A 17902-nucleotide genomic window follows, 5' to 3' on the forward strand; every position below is an offset into this window, starting at 1 on the left:
CTCCTTTCCGCGTCTATCAGTCCTCCCCGAGGCCAAATGCGGCTACTACGTCTGTCGTCGAACAAGACATGCACTCCCTGGCAACCCCTCAGCCGGCCATCCTTGCTTGCTTGTGGATGAGGAGTTATGCTTGCCGGACGACTCGCTGACAGGCCGGGTTGACAGCAGCAAGCGACTTTGATCAACAGCATCATCTCACCTCAGACGGGCGGCACTCTCGGAAGTTGCCGCGCGGCGTTTCGTCCCTCGCTGCCGTGCAAGGAACGATGCCGGCGTGGAGAGCACATGCTGCTGTCCGGGGCTCGCTTACACCGTGGGAACCTGAAGACGAACGAACGCCTTCGGTCACTCGCCGCCAAAGGAGATGGGCATCAAAGAGAATTTCTTCAACAAACCGAATCCACCAAAACAAGGTCGATACGGGCTGCTGAAGCATCTAAACGACGCCGATTAGCAGGTGGCGTCTTGTGCTGCCTTTGATTCGCCTCTAGACAAGGGACGGTCCTCCGGGTATCCTATCGGCTTCCTTGATGGCGTGTCCCAGCCGGCCGGGTTTTGCAAATCTGCAACCCCCCTGTGCGTCTTGCTAGACACTGGCTGCGACGCTCCACCGGCGGCCGTTGACAGGACTAATGTCGACATGAGCCGGATCAAGTAAAGGGCACATACCACAGCAAAGAAGGGTGCAAATGGGAAATTTCGTTACAGTGGACACCAGCAGCATTCTTCCCCCCCTCTCTGGTGGCCTTTCCAGCCGTCTTTTTGATGCTACTAGTAGTAGTCTCAGAGGCTGGCCGTAATACTAGGTACATACAGTTCGTCCGCGGGTTTACGCCGATTCAGACGAGGTCAAAGGCCGTTGGAGGTCGGGCAGCCACACCCCCCCTTCCATCGAGTTTCTCAAATCGAGCCCTTCCTCGGCCGAGTCTCTGTCCCAGCATGATCCTGGCTCGAGCGGCAGTGCGAGATGCTCTTGATGCAGAGAATTTTGTGGGTGGGCATCGATGGGGCGGAGAACTCTCCCGGCACAATCCATGAGTTGCTCCTTGCTCGATTACTTGAACATGTAGGGCCCTCGCCACTCACGCTGCCTTGCATCGATCTCTTGCAAAAGATTCACTGCTTCCTTTCTTTTTCGGCAGTCTTGCCGCTCCGTTGTGGATGACAGTCTGCATGTAAGGGACTTGTCCCCCGTGTTGTCACGCACAAGTTTACCGGTGGTCCGGGCCAGCAGACCAACAGCAACGGCCAACGTCAGACAGGCATTTAAGCCGTCCGTCTCGGGACAATGGTGGACTCCCGCATCCAGCAGGCCATCGCCAACGGCACCGTTCCGCCAGATATTACAGCCGAATACCTGAGCGAGTCTCGCGATGGCCCGTCGATTGTCGGCATCGTCTTCGTCACAGCCTTGACGGCTGCCGTCGTCTGTACACGACTTGTATCGCGAACATGTATCGTACGGCGCTTCGGTCTGGACGATGCATTGGCTTCCTTGTCATTGGTAGGTTCTGAGAGAATATCGAAATGTCGTGTTACCGAGCGATGCTGACATGCTTCGGCTGTGCTTGCAGGCTCTGCTGATATGCTTTGTTGGACTGAGCATTGAGTTGATCAACTTGGGTTCCGGGAGACATTTCGCCTTTATCGAATACATCATGGACGTCCCCACGGTCCTGCAGACCCAAGTACTCGATTTTGTCGCGCACATCATCTACACCACAGCCTTGCTCCTGTGCCGCGTTTCGGGTCTCGCGTTCTATCAGAGAGTCTGCGGGCAGCATAACCACTTCCAGCTGGCCATCAAGGTCGTGTTTGGGATCCTCATCGCCGGGTTTCTGCCCCAGATCTTCCTGCTCATCTTCCACTGCAAGCCAGTCACGGGCTACTGGCCGTACGGATGGGAGCCTGTGGCCCCCCGATACACTTGTCTGCAGTGGGGTGTGGTGTACAGCGTCAACTCGTCTGTTTCGCTACTCTGCGACCTGCTTCTGTTTGGTATTCCCATTGCCATGCTGCGTACGCTGGAGATGTCCCGGAAGCGAAAGATTCAGTTGGCCGGTATCCTGTTGCCCGGTGTTGCGTAAGTCCGCCCCTTTGGAACTTGACCCCCCTTTTCCCGAACAGCAAACCACTGACTCTTTGATCCCAGGGTCATTGCCATTTCCATCACTCGACTTGTTCTCGTCATCATGGGCCAGTGGGAGAGTGACGAGTCGTGGTCATACGACCCCATGCTGGGCGTGGAGGCATCGGAGATTGGAGCGACGTTGATCGCCCTGTCCGTGCCGGGAGCCAAGCCGCTCTTTGACAAGATATTCTTCAAGAAGGACGACAGCCAGACCAGCGGCGCGTCCCACTATGGCCGCAGGAACAGCAGTTTTCGGTCACGAGGGACTGCGCTCAGCACGATGCGGTTTCGCTCGGGCAGCCAGAACAGCATCCTGGGGAGCCAGGAAGAGGAAGGACAAAAGTACGGCCCCGAGGCGGTGGCCAGTGCTGGCAGCAGGCATGCCAACGACGCGGAGGGCATTTACGTGCAGATGGACTTTGAGCTGAAGGAGGCTCGGGTGAATACGAACACTACGACGCCGAGTCTGGATAGCCGGTGAGGGAAGGGACAAAGGGGTGATGTTTTTCTGATGTATATGTTTTTGTCTGTATATGGTTGTTTGGGCGGCGATTGTTGCGTCTTGTCATAGACCTCTGATGTTTACGATATCCAAGGGTTTGCAAATTGGAGGGCGGATGAATGCGTTGGCCTTTTTTTTCCTTTTCTTTTTTTCTTCTTTTTCTTCTCTGGTTCTTCCTTGTTGCAAACAAGGCTTCTGTCATAGACATTGGCGCAATAAGACATTGATCAGGAGTCGACGCTGTCTGTGATGGTCTCCAGTTTACAGAGTCAGGATATTATGCGAGAGCTGTCAACTACTAAGTCGATACGGCGTGGAAGCTGAACGAACGAACCAGAGGGCGCAAAAGAGCCATGCAACAACTCCTCTTGACGGGGGTCCTACTGTAAGTAGGTACAAGCAGTGACGGAAAAGGTGGCAGAGGGACCAGACTCCACGTGGGCCTCGAGTCAGTCGGTACGGTATGCCTGCACATGCATGAAGGGGCCCCGCCTGTCCTGAGCTGTTCTGCGGGCTGTCTGCAGGAGGATGGGGGGAGTGAATAGGAGGGTTGCGGAGTGAGAGGGAGAAGGTTCTACGAAGGGTTCTGGTGGGTTGCTGGTGATGATGATCAGTGAGATGAGGCTATCAAACCGAAGTTGGCATGGTAGACGAAGTCGAAGCCATATGCGTGTCTGGATGAACGAGTAGATGGACTGTGCTGCAAGGGCTGAACGGAGTCTCGACTCAGAATTGTTGACTTTGTATGTACAAGCATCATATTGGGGGAGAGCCGCGATATGCCCTCGGCTCCGAGTCCATGCCGGATGATGGATGCCGTGACACCCTCCGGACGCCCGCCGTCGTACCTTGCATTTCGGCGCGCCCTCCATATATCCATCGTGACCCTCCTATATGCCTACCTCAAACTATCATACGATAGGCATCAACTATGGGGTTGCTTCTTCAGTGCAAGCCACGAACAGAGATGCCAATGTCATGAATGCATGACTGTAGCTGCATTTTACGACCTCAACTGTTCATGGCTGGCAAGGCTGGGTATTGTTTATTGGTTCTATCCGCGGATTCAGTTGTCTTTTGCGCCGGCTAAACCGGAGGCTCAAGACATGCCCACATGGAGCGCCCAACCATTTTGGTCTTTCGTGTTCGAAGACTCTATGAGGAAAGGTCCCCTCACACGAAGCAGAGTTGTTTTCTTCCTCTCCCTTTTCACTTTCTGCTGTCGTCCTTTGTTTTTGCAAGTTGGATCTGGAGGCGCAAGGCTTTGTGTTGAATCATGACACGGCTTGTTATCTGATTCAAGGTCTTGCCTCCCGCTTTTGATACGTGCCGTGTTCACTCGACTATCCGTACTGTATTACTGGGGGCTTTCTGCTCTGAATATTTCTCGCTCTCTCATTTTTGTACACTCAAGTTCAAAAGGCACGTCGATTTCATCCTGCAGCTTCATTTGACTTACAGCCCAGACATGGTGTAGGTTGTTAGTGCCTGTCAAGGCATATTGCTAGGCCAGCGCTTTTATTTCCTTCTTAGCTAGTACTCGTGTAATAAAGCCCTCAACTACTTATGAAGCACCTTTCCCATATTGTCGTCGACGACTCATTGCGTGATTGGATGCAGCTCTCCTGATGTTCTGGAGTCCCTTCCGGTGACACAAGTTCATTTAGCGGGCTGAGCTACTCCATCTGCTGCGTGGCCAGCTTGGGAGGGCCCCCCCTGCTAAGTCACCCAGGTCCCCTGGAGCGTTCGCTAACGCAGTGGAGGACGCGCTGAAGCTGCTGTCGGGAAGAGGCTGGTGAGGCGAGAGGCGATGGAAGACTGAGGAATTTGATGGGGGGGGCCTGAAAGCCGCGGAAAATTCGCAGGTTGGCAGGGACTCCAGCCCTTGGAATGGCACCTGAGCCCTCCCAGTCTTGCCGGGTTCGCCCCAGCATGTCTCTCAAGCGGTCTGTTGCTTTCTTAGGTTATGTGATGCTGTAATTGAGGCTCCATCTGCTCCATTTCCCGCCCTGCACTAGAGCGCGAAGCCAAGGTCCGCCGCAGCCGTCTACCCGATCACTCCCTTCTGCTGCTGCTGCTGCTGCTGCTGCTGCTGCTGTTACTGTACGAGGGCGAGTTTCTCCCATCAGTCGGAGCGGTCTGTTTTTTTCCTGCGGCTGTTGTTCTATGCTAGTTTTGGCCATGAATTGGCTGCTCGATATCCGCAATTGATTACCTGCCTGTTCCTGGTCCGCCATGCTTGGTATCTGGTCCTAGTCGCGGGACACTCTATTACATACTACATGGACCACTCCTAGTTGCGCGAACAACCTCGTTCGTCTGCGGATTGTTTTGTTTCTCATTTATACCCTTGCGAGCGCTCTCTGTTGTCTTGCCGCTTCGTCTTTCTATCCCTCACCTCTTCCCTCCTTCTTCCCTTCTCACCCCCTTCCTCCCCTTTTGATATCATCCTCGTGATATCTCGAAACCTCCCACCATCCTTCAGCCATGCGGTCTCAATTCGCCTGGGCGGCCTTTGTCGGCGCCGCAGCGGCGCTGGACGTCTCGCAGGTCTTCCCTATGACGCCCAACCTGATCCCGCTGCAGCAAAACGCCGGCTCGGACGACCTGTTCCCCATGGCCGACTGCTTCGGCTTCAAGCTGCACGAGGCCACCATCGACCAGATGCAGGCCGCCATGGCCAAGGGAAACCTGACCTCGGTCCAGCTGGTCAGCTGCTACCTGACGCGCCAGTTCCAGACGCAGCAGTACCTCAAGTAAGTGACCAGTCAGCTCATGTCATTTATATCGTGTCCATCTCCGTCATTCAATCGATCGATCTTGTAATATACTCGGGTCGATCCCAATGTGTTCCGGGGTGGGCTGGGCTGGGCGTCTGCTTGGCTCAGCTTCGCTTGGACCCGTGGTGTGCCCCCATCGACAGGCTATCAACTCCCCCCCCCCCCCCCTTTTTCTTATGGCACATCACAGCCTCTTCCCTTCCCAGATAACATCATGACTAATCTCCCTCTCCAGTGCCATCATTCAGATCAACCCCGACGTCTTCGCCATTGCCTCCCAGCGAGATGCTGAGCGCAAGGCTGGCAAGGTCCGGGGCCCTCTGCACGGCATCCCCTTTATCGTCAAGGACAACATCGCCTCCAAGGACAACCTCGACACCTGCGCCGGCAGCTGGGCTCTGCTCGGCAGCATCGTCCCCCGTGATGCTTTTGTTGTCAAAAAGCTGCGCGATGCCGGCGCCGTTCTGTTCGGCAAGGCCGCTCTCAGCGAGTGGGCGGACATGCGAAGCAACAACTACTCCGAGGGCTACTCCGGCCGCGGTGGCCAGTGCCGCAGCGCCTACAACTTGACCGTCAACCCCGGCGGCAGCAGCTCCGGCAGCGGAGTTGGTGTTGCGGCCAACGTCATTGCCTTTGCCCTGGGAACCGAGACTGATGGAAGTGGTGAGTTGAAGAAGAAGAGATTGAAAAGCCAACGCTATGAGAATGAGCCTCGCTGTTTGCTGACACCTTGACAAGTCATCAACCCTGCCCAGCGCAACGCCATCGTCGGCATCAAGCCCACCGTCGGTCTGACGTCCCGCGCCGGCGTCATCCCCGAGTCCGAGCACCAGGACTCCGTTGGCACCTTTGGACGCACTGTCCGTGACGCGACCTATGCCCTGGACGCCATCTACGGCGTCGACCCCCGAGACAACTACACCCTCGCCCAGCAGGGCCTCACCCCCAAGGGCGGATATGCCCAGTTCCTGTCCAACCGCACTGCTCTCAAGGGCGCCACATTCGGTGTCCCCTGGAACAGCTTCTGGGTCTACGCCGATCCCGAGCAGCAGCAGATCTTGACCAGCATCCTGAAGCTCATCGAGTCTGCCGGCGCCACCATCATCAACAACACCGAAATCACCGACTACCAGACCATTGTCAGCCCCGACGGCTGGAACTGGGACTACGGCACCACCCGAGGCTTCCCCAACGAGTCCGAGTACACCTACATCAAGGTCGACTTTTACAACAACATCAAGTCGTACCTGTCCGAGCTCACCAACACCAACATGCGCTCTCTCGAGGACATTGTCGAGTACAACAACAAGTACCCCGGCTCCGAGGGCGGCGTCCCCATGCCCGACGGCACCCCCGCCTTCTGGTCCGGCCAGGACGGCTTCCTCGCCTCCCTCGAGACCAAGGGCATCCAGGACGAGACGTACTTCCAGGCCCTCGAGTTCTGCCAGTCGTCCACCCGCAACGGAATCAACGATGCCCTCACCTACAAGGGCAAGAAGCTTGACGGTCTCCTTGTTCCTCCCGATGTTGCCCAGAGCATCCAGATCCCCGCCCAGGCCGGCTACCCTGCTATCACCATCCCTGCCGGCGTCCACTCCGACTCGGGCATGCCCTTTGGCCTGGCTATCCTGCAGACTGCCTTTGGCGAGGACAAGCTGATCAAGTATGCCAGCGCTATTGAGGATCTGCAGAAGAACAGCAACACTCCCTACAAGCGAACCCTGCCTACCTGGCGCGGTTACCTCGAGAGAAACCTCCCGGTTCCTCTGTAAGCTGTTGTACAGTCGCAAGGTGGTGCACCGTAGAGGGAGAAAAAGAAATGTACAAATTCATGTCGTCATGATGTATGCTCTCGTATATACACACAACATACCCACTTACATAATGAGTAGTCTTTAATACCAAAGATTCGAGTATAACCCTATCTCTAGATGCAATTGGTCCAGATACGAAGGCTTCATGAATTGTTAACTTGCCATGTTCTTCATGAGCCACCTCATGTTCCAACTAGCACATATCTAGAACTGTGTCCTTGGTACTCTGACTCATGTCGTGTTGTTGATCAACCTCCGTTGATGCCACCGCTCACGGAGATAAACTGTCCCGTAATCCAGCGAGCCTTTTCGCTAGCCAGGAGCAAAACCGCATCAGCTATATCCTCTGCCGTTCCAATTCGTTCCTCGTTTCGAGTGAGCGAGACGAGCCAGTCTGTCAGGGCCGCGGCTTGGGGTGTGTCTGGCAAGTTGTCCGTTTTGACGGGGCCGGGAGCGATTGTGTTAATGGTGATGTTTTTGCCATCTCGACCGATCTGAAACAACGCCATCAGCTTCTGAGTTCTCCAGTAACATCATATCCAACAGCTGATCGATCTGTTTCTCTTTACTGTCATGACATATAGGCTAGGGAAGATTATTCACCTCGCGGGCTAGGCTCCAAGTCAACTGATCCATGGCAGCCTTCACAGCACCATAGATCGGCATAGGGCCAAAGCCCAATCTTGATGCCACAGTACCAATGTTGATGACGCGGGAGTATTGAGGCATGTAAGGGTAAGCCTCCTGAAGGAGGAGAATGGGGCCTAGGACGGAGACTTGAAAGGCCTTGGAGATGTCTTCTGCGCTGTTCCGAAGGACTGGGCCAACGGTTACGGCGGTTGCATTATTGACTGATTGGGCATATGTGTCAGTCTATCCCATGCTTCTCTGTTGTACTGTCTTTGCGACGTAGGGAGGCCTGTCATACCAATAATATCAATGTGATCAACCTCGAACTTGTTCAGCGCCTCCCCAACAATCTTCTTGCAACCCTCTTCAGTAGAGACATCAGCCTTCACCACAACAACACTGTCCTTTCCAGCAGCAGCTTCGATTCTAGATCGAACAACTTCTGCGCGAGAGGAAGTAGCGTCGGAAACGTAGTTGATCACTACACGGGCTCCTGCTTTGGCGAGGGTCAGGGCGATGGCTGCGCCAATGCCGTTTTCACGGCCTGAGCCGGTGATGATGGCGATCTTGTTGGTGAGGGCGAGACTGTCTGTCATTTTTAACTTCTTTAACCGAGATTCCTAAAGCTTTGGTAGGGTGAATATGTTTCTTCTCATGAGGAAACTGTATTGGCAACTGCGGAAGATGGCTTATATACCTATTGTCATGTAAACCGGAATTAACTGATGGACACGTCTGCTTTCTGCCTGCGAAACGGGAATGACAAATCTTACCGTCTTATTATATGCTTCATTATCAAAACGACAGCATAGACGCCATAGTTGCTTCCTTCAAGATAATTCCCTCTATCAATGTAGGCTAACCCGTGATGCTACAGTATCTGCCTCATTAGGAGCTGCTACTCGTACAGTAATTGAAAAAGATGGCGTCCAACGGCTCGCCGCCAGACTGCCTAAAATGGCAAGTGAGGTACAGTAACCCTAAACAGGATATCGGTCCTCCTGGTCACACATACTTGGTACGCAATGGTTGGCAACTTCTACCGAAACATACGCCAAATTCTTACAAATGAAAATGGTCGTCACTTGAGTTGCAAATAGCCTCCCGAGATGTTTGGAAGCTATTATAGTGAAGGGTTGAACAGCTGGGGGGTTGATTATTAAACTCGGAAGAGTTGTCTTTACTGCCGGAAATGATGAGAAAGAAGGCGACAAAATGGCAAGAAGATGCGAAGAAGAAGAGCAGTGAATGAAATCCCAGTTGTTACTTCAACCTGTCTAGAGCCCAGATCAGATACAATATGTATCACGTCAACCCTGTCGAGGTCAGGTCAGTTTACGTGTCGTATGCAACAGATCATTCACGCCAGGATTTCAAAGAGATTGTGATCGCATAACTGAGCTGGCAGCTACACGATACTCCAGGCCTATCCAACTACGGACGCCCATCAGAAATATGACGAAACTCATTGTCATCACAGGCATCACCGGCGTCCAAGTTAGCTCTGCTCCTCATCTATCCCGTCCCTGCTCCTTACTGACCTCCTCCAGGGCAGCTCCGTGGCTGACGCCTTCATCAAAGACCCAAGCTACACCCTCCGCGGCGTAACTCGCAATCCCGCCTCCGAGGCAGCCAAAGCTTGGGCAGCCAAAGGGGTCGAGATAGTTCAAGGAGACTTTGACGATGTCAAGTCCCTTGAACGAGCCTTTCACGGTGCCAATGTCATCTTTGGGGTTACAGATTTCTGGAACATATGGGGTGATCCTCGTAGCAAGGAATTGAAAAGGCCTGAGCAGGAGCTTGTTGAGTATTGCTACGAGGTTGAGCTGAGGCATGGGAAGAATCTTGCTGATGCCGCCGCCTCAACGGCTTCAACGCTGGAGATGTATGTATATAGCTCAATGGCTGATGCAACCAAGTCCAGTGGCGGCAAGTACAAGACGCTGTATCACATGGACTCAAAGGCTCGTGCCGCAGTATACGCGCAGAGCCTTGAGGCGCTGGATGGTAAGTTTTCGCAAGTTCAGGCTCCGGTGTATTACCAGGTTGGAACGGAATGGGGCTTGCCTATCACGCCAAAGAAGGTAAGCATCACGCAGACATTGCCTCGCTTGATTTTGGCCTTTTGAACTGACGTACGATGCTGCTCTAAGCAAGCCGATGGGACTTATCGAATGATGGGACCTGGGCCAGGTCATAAGCCCATCCCCTTTGGTGACGTTCGCACAGATCTTGGCCCCTGTGTCAAAGCTGTTGTTGAGCAAGCACCCCCCAACACAAACCTCTTTGCCGTCGGAGAGTATCTCTCCTGGACAGATTATCTCCGCATCGTCTGCGAGACAAAGGGTCTCGAGTATGGAGGCTTTGATGAGCTCTCGTACGAAGAGATCACGGAGATCTTGCCGGGTGGACTGGGGCATGAGTTCGGTCTGAATGTGCTCTTTGCGTTTGAGTTTGGCTACGAGGGCGCTGAGCCGGGGGTTGTTGGGCCGGGCAAGGTACGTGATGCGTATTCCCAGCTGATAGCTCAAAGAAGAAGCTGGCACTGACTCCGTTGGTGTAGTACGGTATCAGAATGACTTCTTTTAGGGAGTACTGCGAGAAGACTGACTTGTCTACCGTGTTGAATCAGTGATGACATGAAATGCAGGGGTCCCATATCAGAGGCAAGATGAAAAGACTACGGATAGATGTGATCATATTATTACATTAGTCTCTGCTTATACCCTTCTATGATGATAGTGTACGTTATATGGACCAGCCACTCGCAGGACAAGTGCCCACGCTGTTCAACTGCTCGTCAAATGTTTCCCAGGGTACGTCCCCAACGTCTTGCCATCCCGTAGCCACTGCCGTCCACATATCGTGAAAGACCATGTCAGACATGTCAGAATCCGTCGACGGCTCCGACGGCGCGAATTCTGAACTCCATTGTGCGTCAGCCAGACTCGAGCCGCCACTCATCATGGGGCATCCAAATGTCCTGCTGCTTGGAATGGTGGGTTCGTCTCCGACGGAATCGAGTCGACGGTTGAACTTGGTTTTCAAGAGGCCGAAAACAACGCGGTTGGCTGAGAGGATGCCGTTGGAAGCAACGACTGTATCAGCGTCACGCGAGACTTTGGAAAGGAACTGTTCAAGCTGTATCTGAGAGCTTGCCCAAGTCCAGTCGAATTCTGGACAGAGAGAGAGCGGAAAAGAGAGCCGGAACGCCAGCGTGAGGACAACGATAAGTCGAGTCCAGTCGTTGACGGTAAACGAGAGCAAGGCATTATCGTCTAGATCGCCTACGTAGTCTAAGAAGACCCGGATCTTTTTCGTGGCGCTGTATATCTTGGGTATTGGCGGCGGGATGCGTTCACTTTTCAAACTTGGCGATGGCGTCCCAGCCACTGGAAACCCGAGTAGGCTGCCGGCGTCGAAGAAGATGTCGAGGAACAGTGCCTGCATTCGAATGGTTTCCCTGTCTTTTATTTGGTGAGTTTGACATCATGCTTATGTCCTGATCGTCATACTTACCAAAGGCTCCGGGGCATGTAGCCAGGATATTGCTTCGTATCTGCTGATACCGCTGCTCAAGCCCCACGAGGATCAACTGGCTGTTTCGCACAGTATCCTTTATTCTCTCGTTCATGGCATCGGAGGCATCCGAGCATAGTATGGACAAGCGGACCAAGGCGACCAGCATGCGATCATTTTCTGTTTGGGCATTCTGCTCCAAGGTGTCAATGGCGATGTTGGCCCAAGCAGGGAGCCGAGTCGGCACGCATCTTTCCCCCTTCCATACAACGACGTATCTGGTAGCAATAGCATGTTAGAATCATCTGCGACAAAGAGGTTATCGATATCCATTGACTCACGTAGAGACAAGATATACGTAGGCGAGATAAGCACGAATCTTGTCGAGTTCCTCCTCCGTCACCCCTTGCCCCCACAAGTTAGAGGCAAGAAAGTTTTCATCCAGGCCGAGTTCATGGATAATGTCCGCAGCCATGCGGATGCAGTGAGCCAACTGTGCGCTTTTAGGCTTTAGATGAAAGGGATACCTGGTGGCAAACCGTGAGCAGAGAGAAGCCAGGTACTCAACAACATACTTGGCCCACTTACCATGCGCAGTATATCAACAAGCCTTGTAATAGTTGAACACTCCTTTCTCCACCAGACACATACTTGAGGCCCAGAACTCTCAGGAACTCTTCATCGTACAACGAGTGCTTCTGCACTGTTCTCGATCTTGAGGCCACAGTCAAGATAGCCAATAGAACAAAGGGCCTCGTTGAAGCCACATGAGTTACGGTCGAGCCAGCAGGCAAGGTCATAAAGGGAATGTAGTCCACCATGCAGTCGAAGGAGGTTAGGAGGGCCTCGGCTGAAGCCAGGTTGAATTGGGGCTTCCGCCAAGTGTCGAAGAGAGAGCGAGGCTGGGATGACGAGGTGGAGCAGATTGACGCACTCGGCGTCTGCAGAATGTCGCTGCTTGAGTCGATTTCGAGCAAGTTGTCAAAGGCACAGTTGTGCACCTCACGAAGAGTCGCGAAGTTGTCGTCAACATTTGGCCTGGGTGGCGTGAAATAGTTGATACTGAACGTGCTGGACTGGCCCAAGGACTCTGGCGACGGCTCCGCGTCTGAGCTTCTGAGTGGAGAAGCAATGCGTTAGAGAGGAGGTGATACTGGGGTGGAAGTTCAGGTCTTGTAGACATGTTGTGTGAGCCTTACGAGACCGCTCTCCGTGTTCTACGAGGCCGGGCCTTTGTCCGAGACACGCACTCCCTCCTCGATGCAAGACACCTGTCGGATATAAGTAAAAGGGACAAAGGCCACTGATTATGTTCCACACTTGCTTCCTACACACGCCCGGCTGCTCACTAGGTTGACACTTGGCCTTGGCTGCACGGCAGTGTTCGCAGGCGGTCGAGTTACGCTTCAGGGCAGGCTTTCGCGGTGACGATTCTCGATCCATTGAGTAAACCGAAACTAGTATTGCCGATATCAGGGCCGGGAACATGTAACGATAGCGAATTGTGCGAGTTGACGTAAGTATCAAGTTTGTTGAAGTTGAAGTTGTCTGTGAGGAAAAGGAGTTCGGAAGGCCATTGAGTGAGGATGTGATAGGTTCATGTAACTGAAAGCGGTTTGTCACAAGGCTTGCTTACGTAGGGAAATCGGCGGCGGGGATTCTACATCCGTGTGGATGCCGGATATAGCCCTTACTGCTGTTGGTAGGAGAGGCGTCAGATGAAGATTTGATGTGGATTTCTTAAATATGACTGGGCGACTTGCGACTCCCAGTGGACTTGCTTGTAACGTTCCCGATCCTTTGCTGTCTCTATTTATTCGGATTGATCCCTTCTTTGTCCATCTTTCACCTTTGCCACTCGGCCGGATGGCTTAATGTCATGCAGGCCATCCATCTGCTGGGTGCCGAAACCCCTGCAACTAGAGAGCTTCAGGTTGAAAGCAACGAGATTACCAACCACTGTCAGAGTCGACTCTTCCAAGTTTTGAGTCACTCCGCATCGGCGATACCGTCCAAAATCACCGTTCAGTTGACATTCAACCAACACACACGATCCTTCACGATCCTGACTCACGGCCTCACGGACGCTTGGGACACCCTTGTCATTGAATCTTCGATACTGGCCCCCGCCATCTCAACTGCATCGCGTAAGCCACGATTCGCTATACTACTAGTAGCGGCCTCTGTGGCAGTGTGCTAGCGAGATTACGGACTGCTTCAGTGATGCCGAAACCCGACACAGCACCTCGGCAATCTGATCCCAGATGTGGCTGGCTCTCGGAAGATGCCCGGACATCTCACAGATCTTCAGCATTGCAGTTGGTGCAATTAGGCTCTTTGCAAGCCGTCTAAGTTGGGAATGTCACCAGGTGATTTAAGCTCGGCTTCTAACCGTCTACCTGGGGTCAGAGTCATCTATAAGGCTCGGTCACAGATAGGGCGTCGGCAGGGATAAGCATCACGGCAGGCTACTGTGTGATCTGAGACATTGTGGTACTACCTTGCAAAGTCTGGGCAAAGGGGTGGTAAGTATGCCTTGTGTCACCACCACTCTTGAAGGCCTTTTTCAGCATCCTTACCCCTCTCTTGAGCAACAACGCAAACAGCTGTCCGCAGCGGAAGAAAAGACACTGCTACTATTTTCATTCATGTTTTAGATTCATCGCTGCTGTCTTCATAGACGGGTATATCGCTGCATCTCATCGTCCGATCACACTTTGATAGATGCCCAGCCGTAATGGCTCCAACTGCCGCCAACATCCCGCAGAGCATCCATCCGGCCACCGCCCAAAGGGCCGGGGAGAAGTTCGACACCAACGGCAATGTCTTGCCATTTCCAGGCAACACAATCGTCTGCCACCTCCCGCAGGACAGCCAGCTATTCAAGGCGCTTTTATCAATTCACGAGAAGCTTCAGCAGAGTCGATTTACCAAGTTCTACGCTCTTCTGCCCCCGACTAGTTGGCATATGACAGTCTTTGAAGGCGTATGCGATCAGAGGCGCAAGCCTGGCGTGTGGCCCAAGGACCTGGCCCTTGATGCACCGTTGCAGAGCTGCCATGACCTCTTTCACGAGAAGCTTTCCAAGTTTGATGTTGGAATCCAGACTCCTCTGAGAATGGCTGTCACAGGAATCATCATGAGCAAAGCCGGCATTCGCCTCGACCTGGCACCGATTGACGCGACGGAAGAGAAGCGCTTGAGAGGACTCCGTGACAGGCTGTCTGAGCTGCTACAGATCCGAGCCAATGGACACGAGTCGTATGTATTTCATCTCGCTCTTGCATACAGAGTCCTTCCCATGAGCAAGAACGACGGGGAAGAGCTTTTGGCATTGTTAAAGGAGAGCTATAAGAACATTCCTCACGAGTTTGAGCTTGGCATTCCGGAGTTTTGCTATTTCGATGACATGTTTGCTTTTCATCGTCAATTCTATCTCAATCAAAGTGCTGGTGGAGAAAGAAGTCTGAAATAGGCCTATTCTGTATGGGTTGGGATATGCAATTCCATAGGCTGTTATGTTGATTCTGTCCTCTACTTAGGATTCTACCGGGAAGGATGGCCTGGACCCTTCTATGTTGCTGTAGAAGAAGATGCCTGAATGACGGTGAGCATACCTTGAAACTATATTCCAACCTGGAAAGTGGAGAGTTACCATGGTTACCATTGTGAAAATGCTTCACCTTTTACTAACAGAGTTATGTTCACATGAAGCCGTGGTAAATCAACACTGGATATTGATCAATTCAAGGTACGCTTCATCGATTATGTTGTGCTCTTGGTCATTTCTTGATCTCATGATAGAAGAGTTTGTTCCAATAGGCTTGTTCAAGCCTGGTGGCATCAGAGAGTAGACTGTTTGGCAAATATCCATCAATAGTGAAGAGTGAGGTGTAGGGTATCAACTAGAAGTTGACCTTTTGATCCAGCGGGGTCCGCCATGAAGCAAGAACAGGCTCTGCTCTGTCAAATCCTGAGCAAAGCCACAGACTCCATCAGGCAAGTCGGCTTCTATCTCTACCGCTCTTTACTATCTGGTCGTTCCAGCTGGTGATGGCAGACCCGATGGGTTGCCGGAATCCGTATCAACGCCAACGCCGTAATGCAGAAGAGGACAGCCGCTGCAAGATTGATGATTGTGACCGGTAGGACGCCGTAGGGGATGATTGCGACAGGATTCGAGGAGTTTGGGTCGGGAAAAGGGAGTTAATATATAGCTGTGGATCATCAAGAATCGTAGACAACTCTTTGACACGAGGCTGTTACTACAGTCCTTCTTACAAATCCAGTCAAGATGACGCGGTGTCTGACTGCCTGCTGGCATCTCGCCCACTTGATGCCATCTATGACTCTTTGACAAGTTTCATGATTGTAGAACCAATCCCTCCAATCTCGATATTGTTCTGTTGTTAAGCCCAGCCTCTCACGTATAATAAGCAGTTGTGGAAACTTGCCCACAGTGGACGATGCTCCACATTGATCCGTCGATTTGAAAATTCCCCGATTAAGCAAACGGTGCGCATTAGTAAACTTGGCGTCTCTCCCCCCAGCATATCCAGATTTTCCTGCTTGAGATAACAGTCTCGAGTTTTGCCACCATCCCCGACTATTCAGATGATCCAGGGGTATCGAGTACTTTGTCAGATTCTTCTGTTTCAACCGTAATTGGGGGCTTAGATCGCGTCTCTAGCCGCATTGGTGTAGGCCTGTTGCTGATGGATTTGCTGGCTACTGCACGACCAAGAGTCGTAATGCCTCCTCCTCTTGCTCCTCAACCTCGTGCATTTTCGTCGGATTAGCGATGACATCGTACACTTGATCGATGTTACTAAAGCGTGACGTGATCGTGGATACCCGCCTCAACGCAGGGGTTACATTCCATGGTCTTCTAATGCTACCCCGGCAATCTTTACCGAGTGGAATTGGAGTGTATGGGGAGAGCGCTATATAATGCTGTGTCCTCGCCATATAGATGTTCTCACAATTAAGAGTCATATCAGAGGCCACATACACTCAGTCAGCTCATCATCTCAATTCAAGACGAGACAGAAAGTCACACAATTTCCAGCATGAACGTCACTTTCACTGTCCAACGAGGATCCCAAAGCGGGAAAATCGTGCAGGATACCTCCCACCGACAACTGGGCCGCAACGATGCCTACGTCAAAATCACGCACTCTGGCTTATGCGGAACCGATGAGCATTACCTTTGCCGTGGCATTGTTCTAGGCCATGAGGGAATTGGCCTGGTCGAGGCTGTTGGTCCAGATGTCACCTCAGTCAAAGTCGGTGATCGAGTCGGATTCGGCTGGGTTCACAAGACGTGCGGACGATGCGAATATTGCCTGACTGGTATGTAATTTGACCGCCTTGATGCTTCTTTGACCCTTCAGCTGACCAAAAGGAAAGGACTGGACTCGTACTGCGACAACAGGGCACAATTTGGCACTCATGACCATGATGTTGGCTCTTTCGCCAGCCACGCCGTCTGGGATGCCGATGCCCTCTTCAAGATCCCCCATGGCATCGATAGTGCCGATGCCGCTCCCTTGATGTGCGGCGGAGCTACGGTCTGGACACCTTATTCTCTGTACGGGATTCGCCCAAGTGATAGGGTCGGCATTTTGGGTATCGGCGGCCTTGGCCATCTAGCCATCCAGTTCGGAGCCAAGATGGGCTGCAAGGTGGTCGTCTTCTCAAGCAGCGAGTCCAAGAGAGAGGACGCAATGAGGCTCGGTGCAAGCGAGTTCCATGTTCTGACTGCCGACTCATCCCTGGAGGGAATCAAACCAGTCAAGCATATGCTGCTCTGCGGAAATGCGCAGCCTGATTACAACCGGTAAGCGACAAATCATGACCAAGCATAGAGCAGTGCTAAGAAGTTCTATCACAGTATCATTGAGCTTACAGCATCGGCCGGCAAGATATACAACCTGACTGTGAGCTTTGAACCATCTCCCGTGCCAATGTTGCCGCTCTTAGTCAAAGGCATCAGCATCCAGGGCTCGGCAGGGGCACCTCGGGCTGAGATCCGAAAGATGCTGGACTTTGCCGAGCAGCACGGAATCAAGCCCGCCATCATGAAGTGGCCCTTGAACACCCAAGGTGTAGAGGATGCGATGAAGGCCCTGCGAGAGGGCAAGATGAGGTACCGCGGTGTCTTGGTGGCAGAATAAGTGATGGGCGTTGGAGCATTGACTATTTGGATGACACGACGAGCGGTTAGAGTCACTGTGATAAACGGCAAGCTACATAGTCTGGTCTTGGAGGAAATACAATAAGTGGCACAGAGAAGCAGCCGATAAGGTTCAAGATTGAGCACGCGAATCATTTTCAATATCCTCTGCCCAACCAGCCCATCGCCGCGCCGATTCAGCTACGAAGAAGCCTGCCCCTCCGGTGAATCTCATCATCCTAGAGACACCACTGAACACGGGCACTCCTCGCTCATCGATATAATCGCAACCATCCGTGAAACCGTTTCCTTCAGAGGACTTTCAACGTTGGTAAAGTAGCGGCATTGTCC

At 52.7% G+C, this 17902-nt stretch overlaps 7 protein-coding genes across 7 annotated transcripts; 5 read left to right on the forward strand and 2 right to left on the reverse strand.

Annotated features, from left to right (window-relative positions):
- Nucleotides 1-1285: 1285 nt before the first annotated feature.
- TRIREDRAFT_69904 (uncharacterized protein) lies at nt 1286-2408 on the forward strand (the record flags this gene model as incomplete). The annotated part of the gene is made up of 3 exons (XM_006969317.1): nt 1286-1504; nt 1575-2083; nt 2153-2408. Coding segments are annotated over 3 exons (984 nt in total), but the record flags the coding sequence as incomplete, so codon positions are not given.
- A 2784-nt stretch (nt 2409-5192) lies between these two features.
- On the forward strand, nt 5193-7185 carry TRIREDRAFT_69863 (amidase; the record flags this gene model as incomplete). Its single annotated transcript, XM_006969318.1, has 3 exons — nt 5193-5389; nt 5649-6076; nt 6152-7185. 3 exons carry the CDS (start codon nt 5193-5195, stop codon nt 7183-7185), a joined length of 1659 nt encoding a protein of 552 aa, XP_006969380.1.
- A 290-nt stretch (nt 7186-7475) lies between these two features.
- Nucleotides 7476-8453, reverse strand: TRIREDRAFT_111966 (uncharacterized protein; the record flags this gene model as incomplete). The annotated part of the gene is made up of 3 exons (XM_006969345.1): nt 7476-7721; nt 7831-8078; nt 8156-8453. The coding sequence occupies 3 exons, from the start codon at nt 8451-8453 to the stop codon at nt 7476-7478; spliced, it is 792 nt and encodes a 263-aa protein (XP_006969407.1).
- A 951-nt stretch (nt 8454-9404) lies between these two features.
- On the forward strand, nt 9405-10406 carry TRIREDRAFT_69920 (uncharacterized protein; the record flags this gene model as incomplete). The annotated part of the gene is made up of 2 exons (XM_006969319.1): nt 9405-9941; nt 10011-10406. Coding segments are annotated over 2 exons (933 nt in total), but the record flags the coding sequence as incomplete, so codon positions are not given.
- Nucleotides 10407-10605: 199 nt separating this feature from the next.
- TRIREDRAFT_111968 (uncharacterized protein) lies at nt 10606-12819 on the reverse strand (the record flags this gene model as incomplete). Its single annotated transcript, XM_006969346.1, has 6 exons — nt 10606-11324; nt 11377-11654; nt 11718-11903; nt 11965-12489; nt 12598-12647; nt 12712-12819. 6 exons carry the CDS (start codon nt 12817-12819, stop codon nt 10606-10608), a joined length of 1866 nt encoding a protein of 621 aa, XP_006969408.1.
- A 1294-nt stretch (nt 12820-14113) lies between these two features.
- Nucleotides 14114-14851, forward strand: TRIREDRAFT_69963 (uncharacterized protein; the record flags this gene model as incomplete). The annotated part of the gene is made up of 1 exon (XM_006969320.1): nt 14114-14851. One exon carries the CDS (start codon nt 14114-14116, stop codon nt 14849-14851), a length of 738 nt encoding a protein of 245 aa, XP_006969382.1.
- A 1594-nt stretch (nt 14852-16445) lies between these two features.
- TRIREDRAFT_69956 (alcohol dehydrogenase) lies at nt 16446-17552 on the forward strand (the record flags this gene model as incomplete). Its single annotated transcript, XM_006969321.1, has 3 exons — nt 16446-16728; nt 16786-17215; nt 17270-17552. The coding sequence occupies 3 exons, from the start codon at nt 16446-16448 to the stop codon at nt 17550-17552; spliced, it is 996 nt and encodes a 331-aa protein (XP_006969383.1).
- Between the last annotated feature and the right edge of the window lie 350 nt (nt 17553-17902).

Source organism: Trichoderma reesei (genome assembly GCF_000167675.1).
Source record: "Trichoderma reesei QM6a unplaced genomic scaffold TRIREscaffold_31, whole genome shotgun sequence".
NCBI lineage: Eukaryota > Fungi > Ascomycota > Sordariomycetes > Hypocreales > Hypocreaceae > Trichoderma > Trichoderma reesei.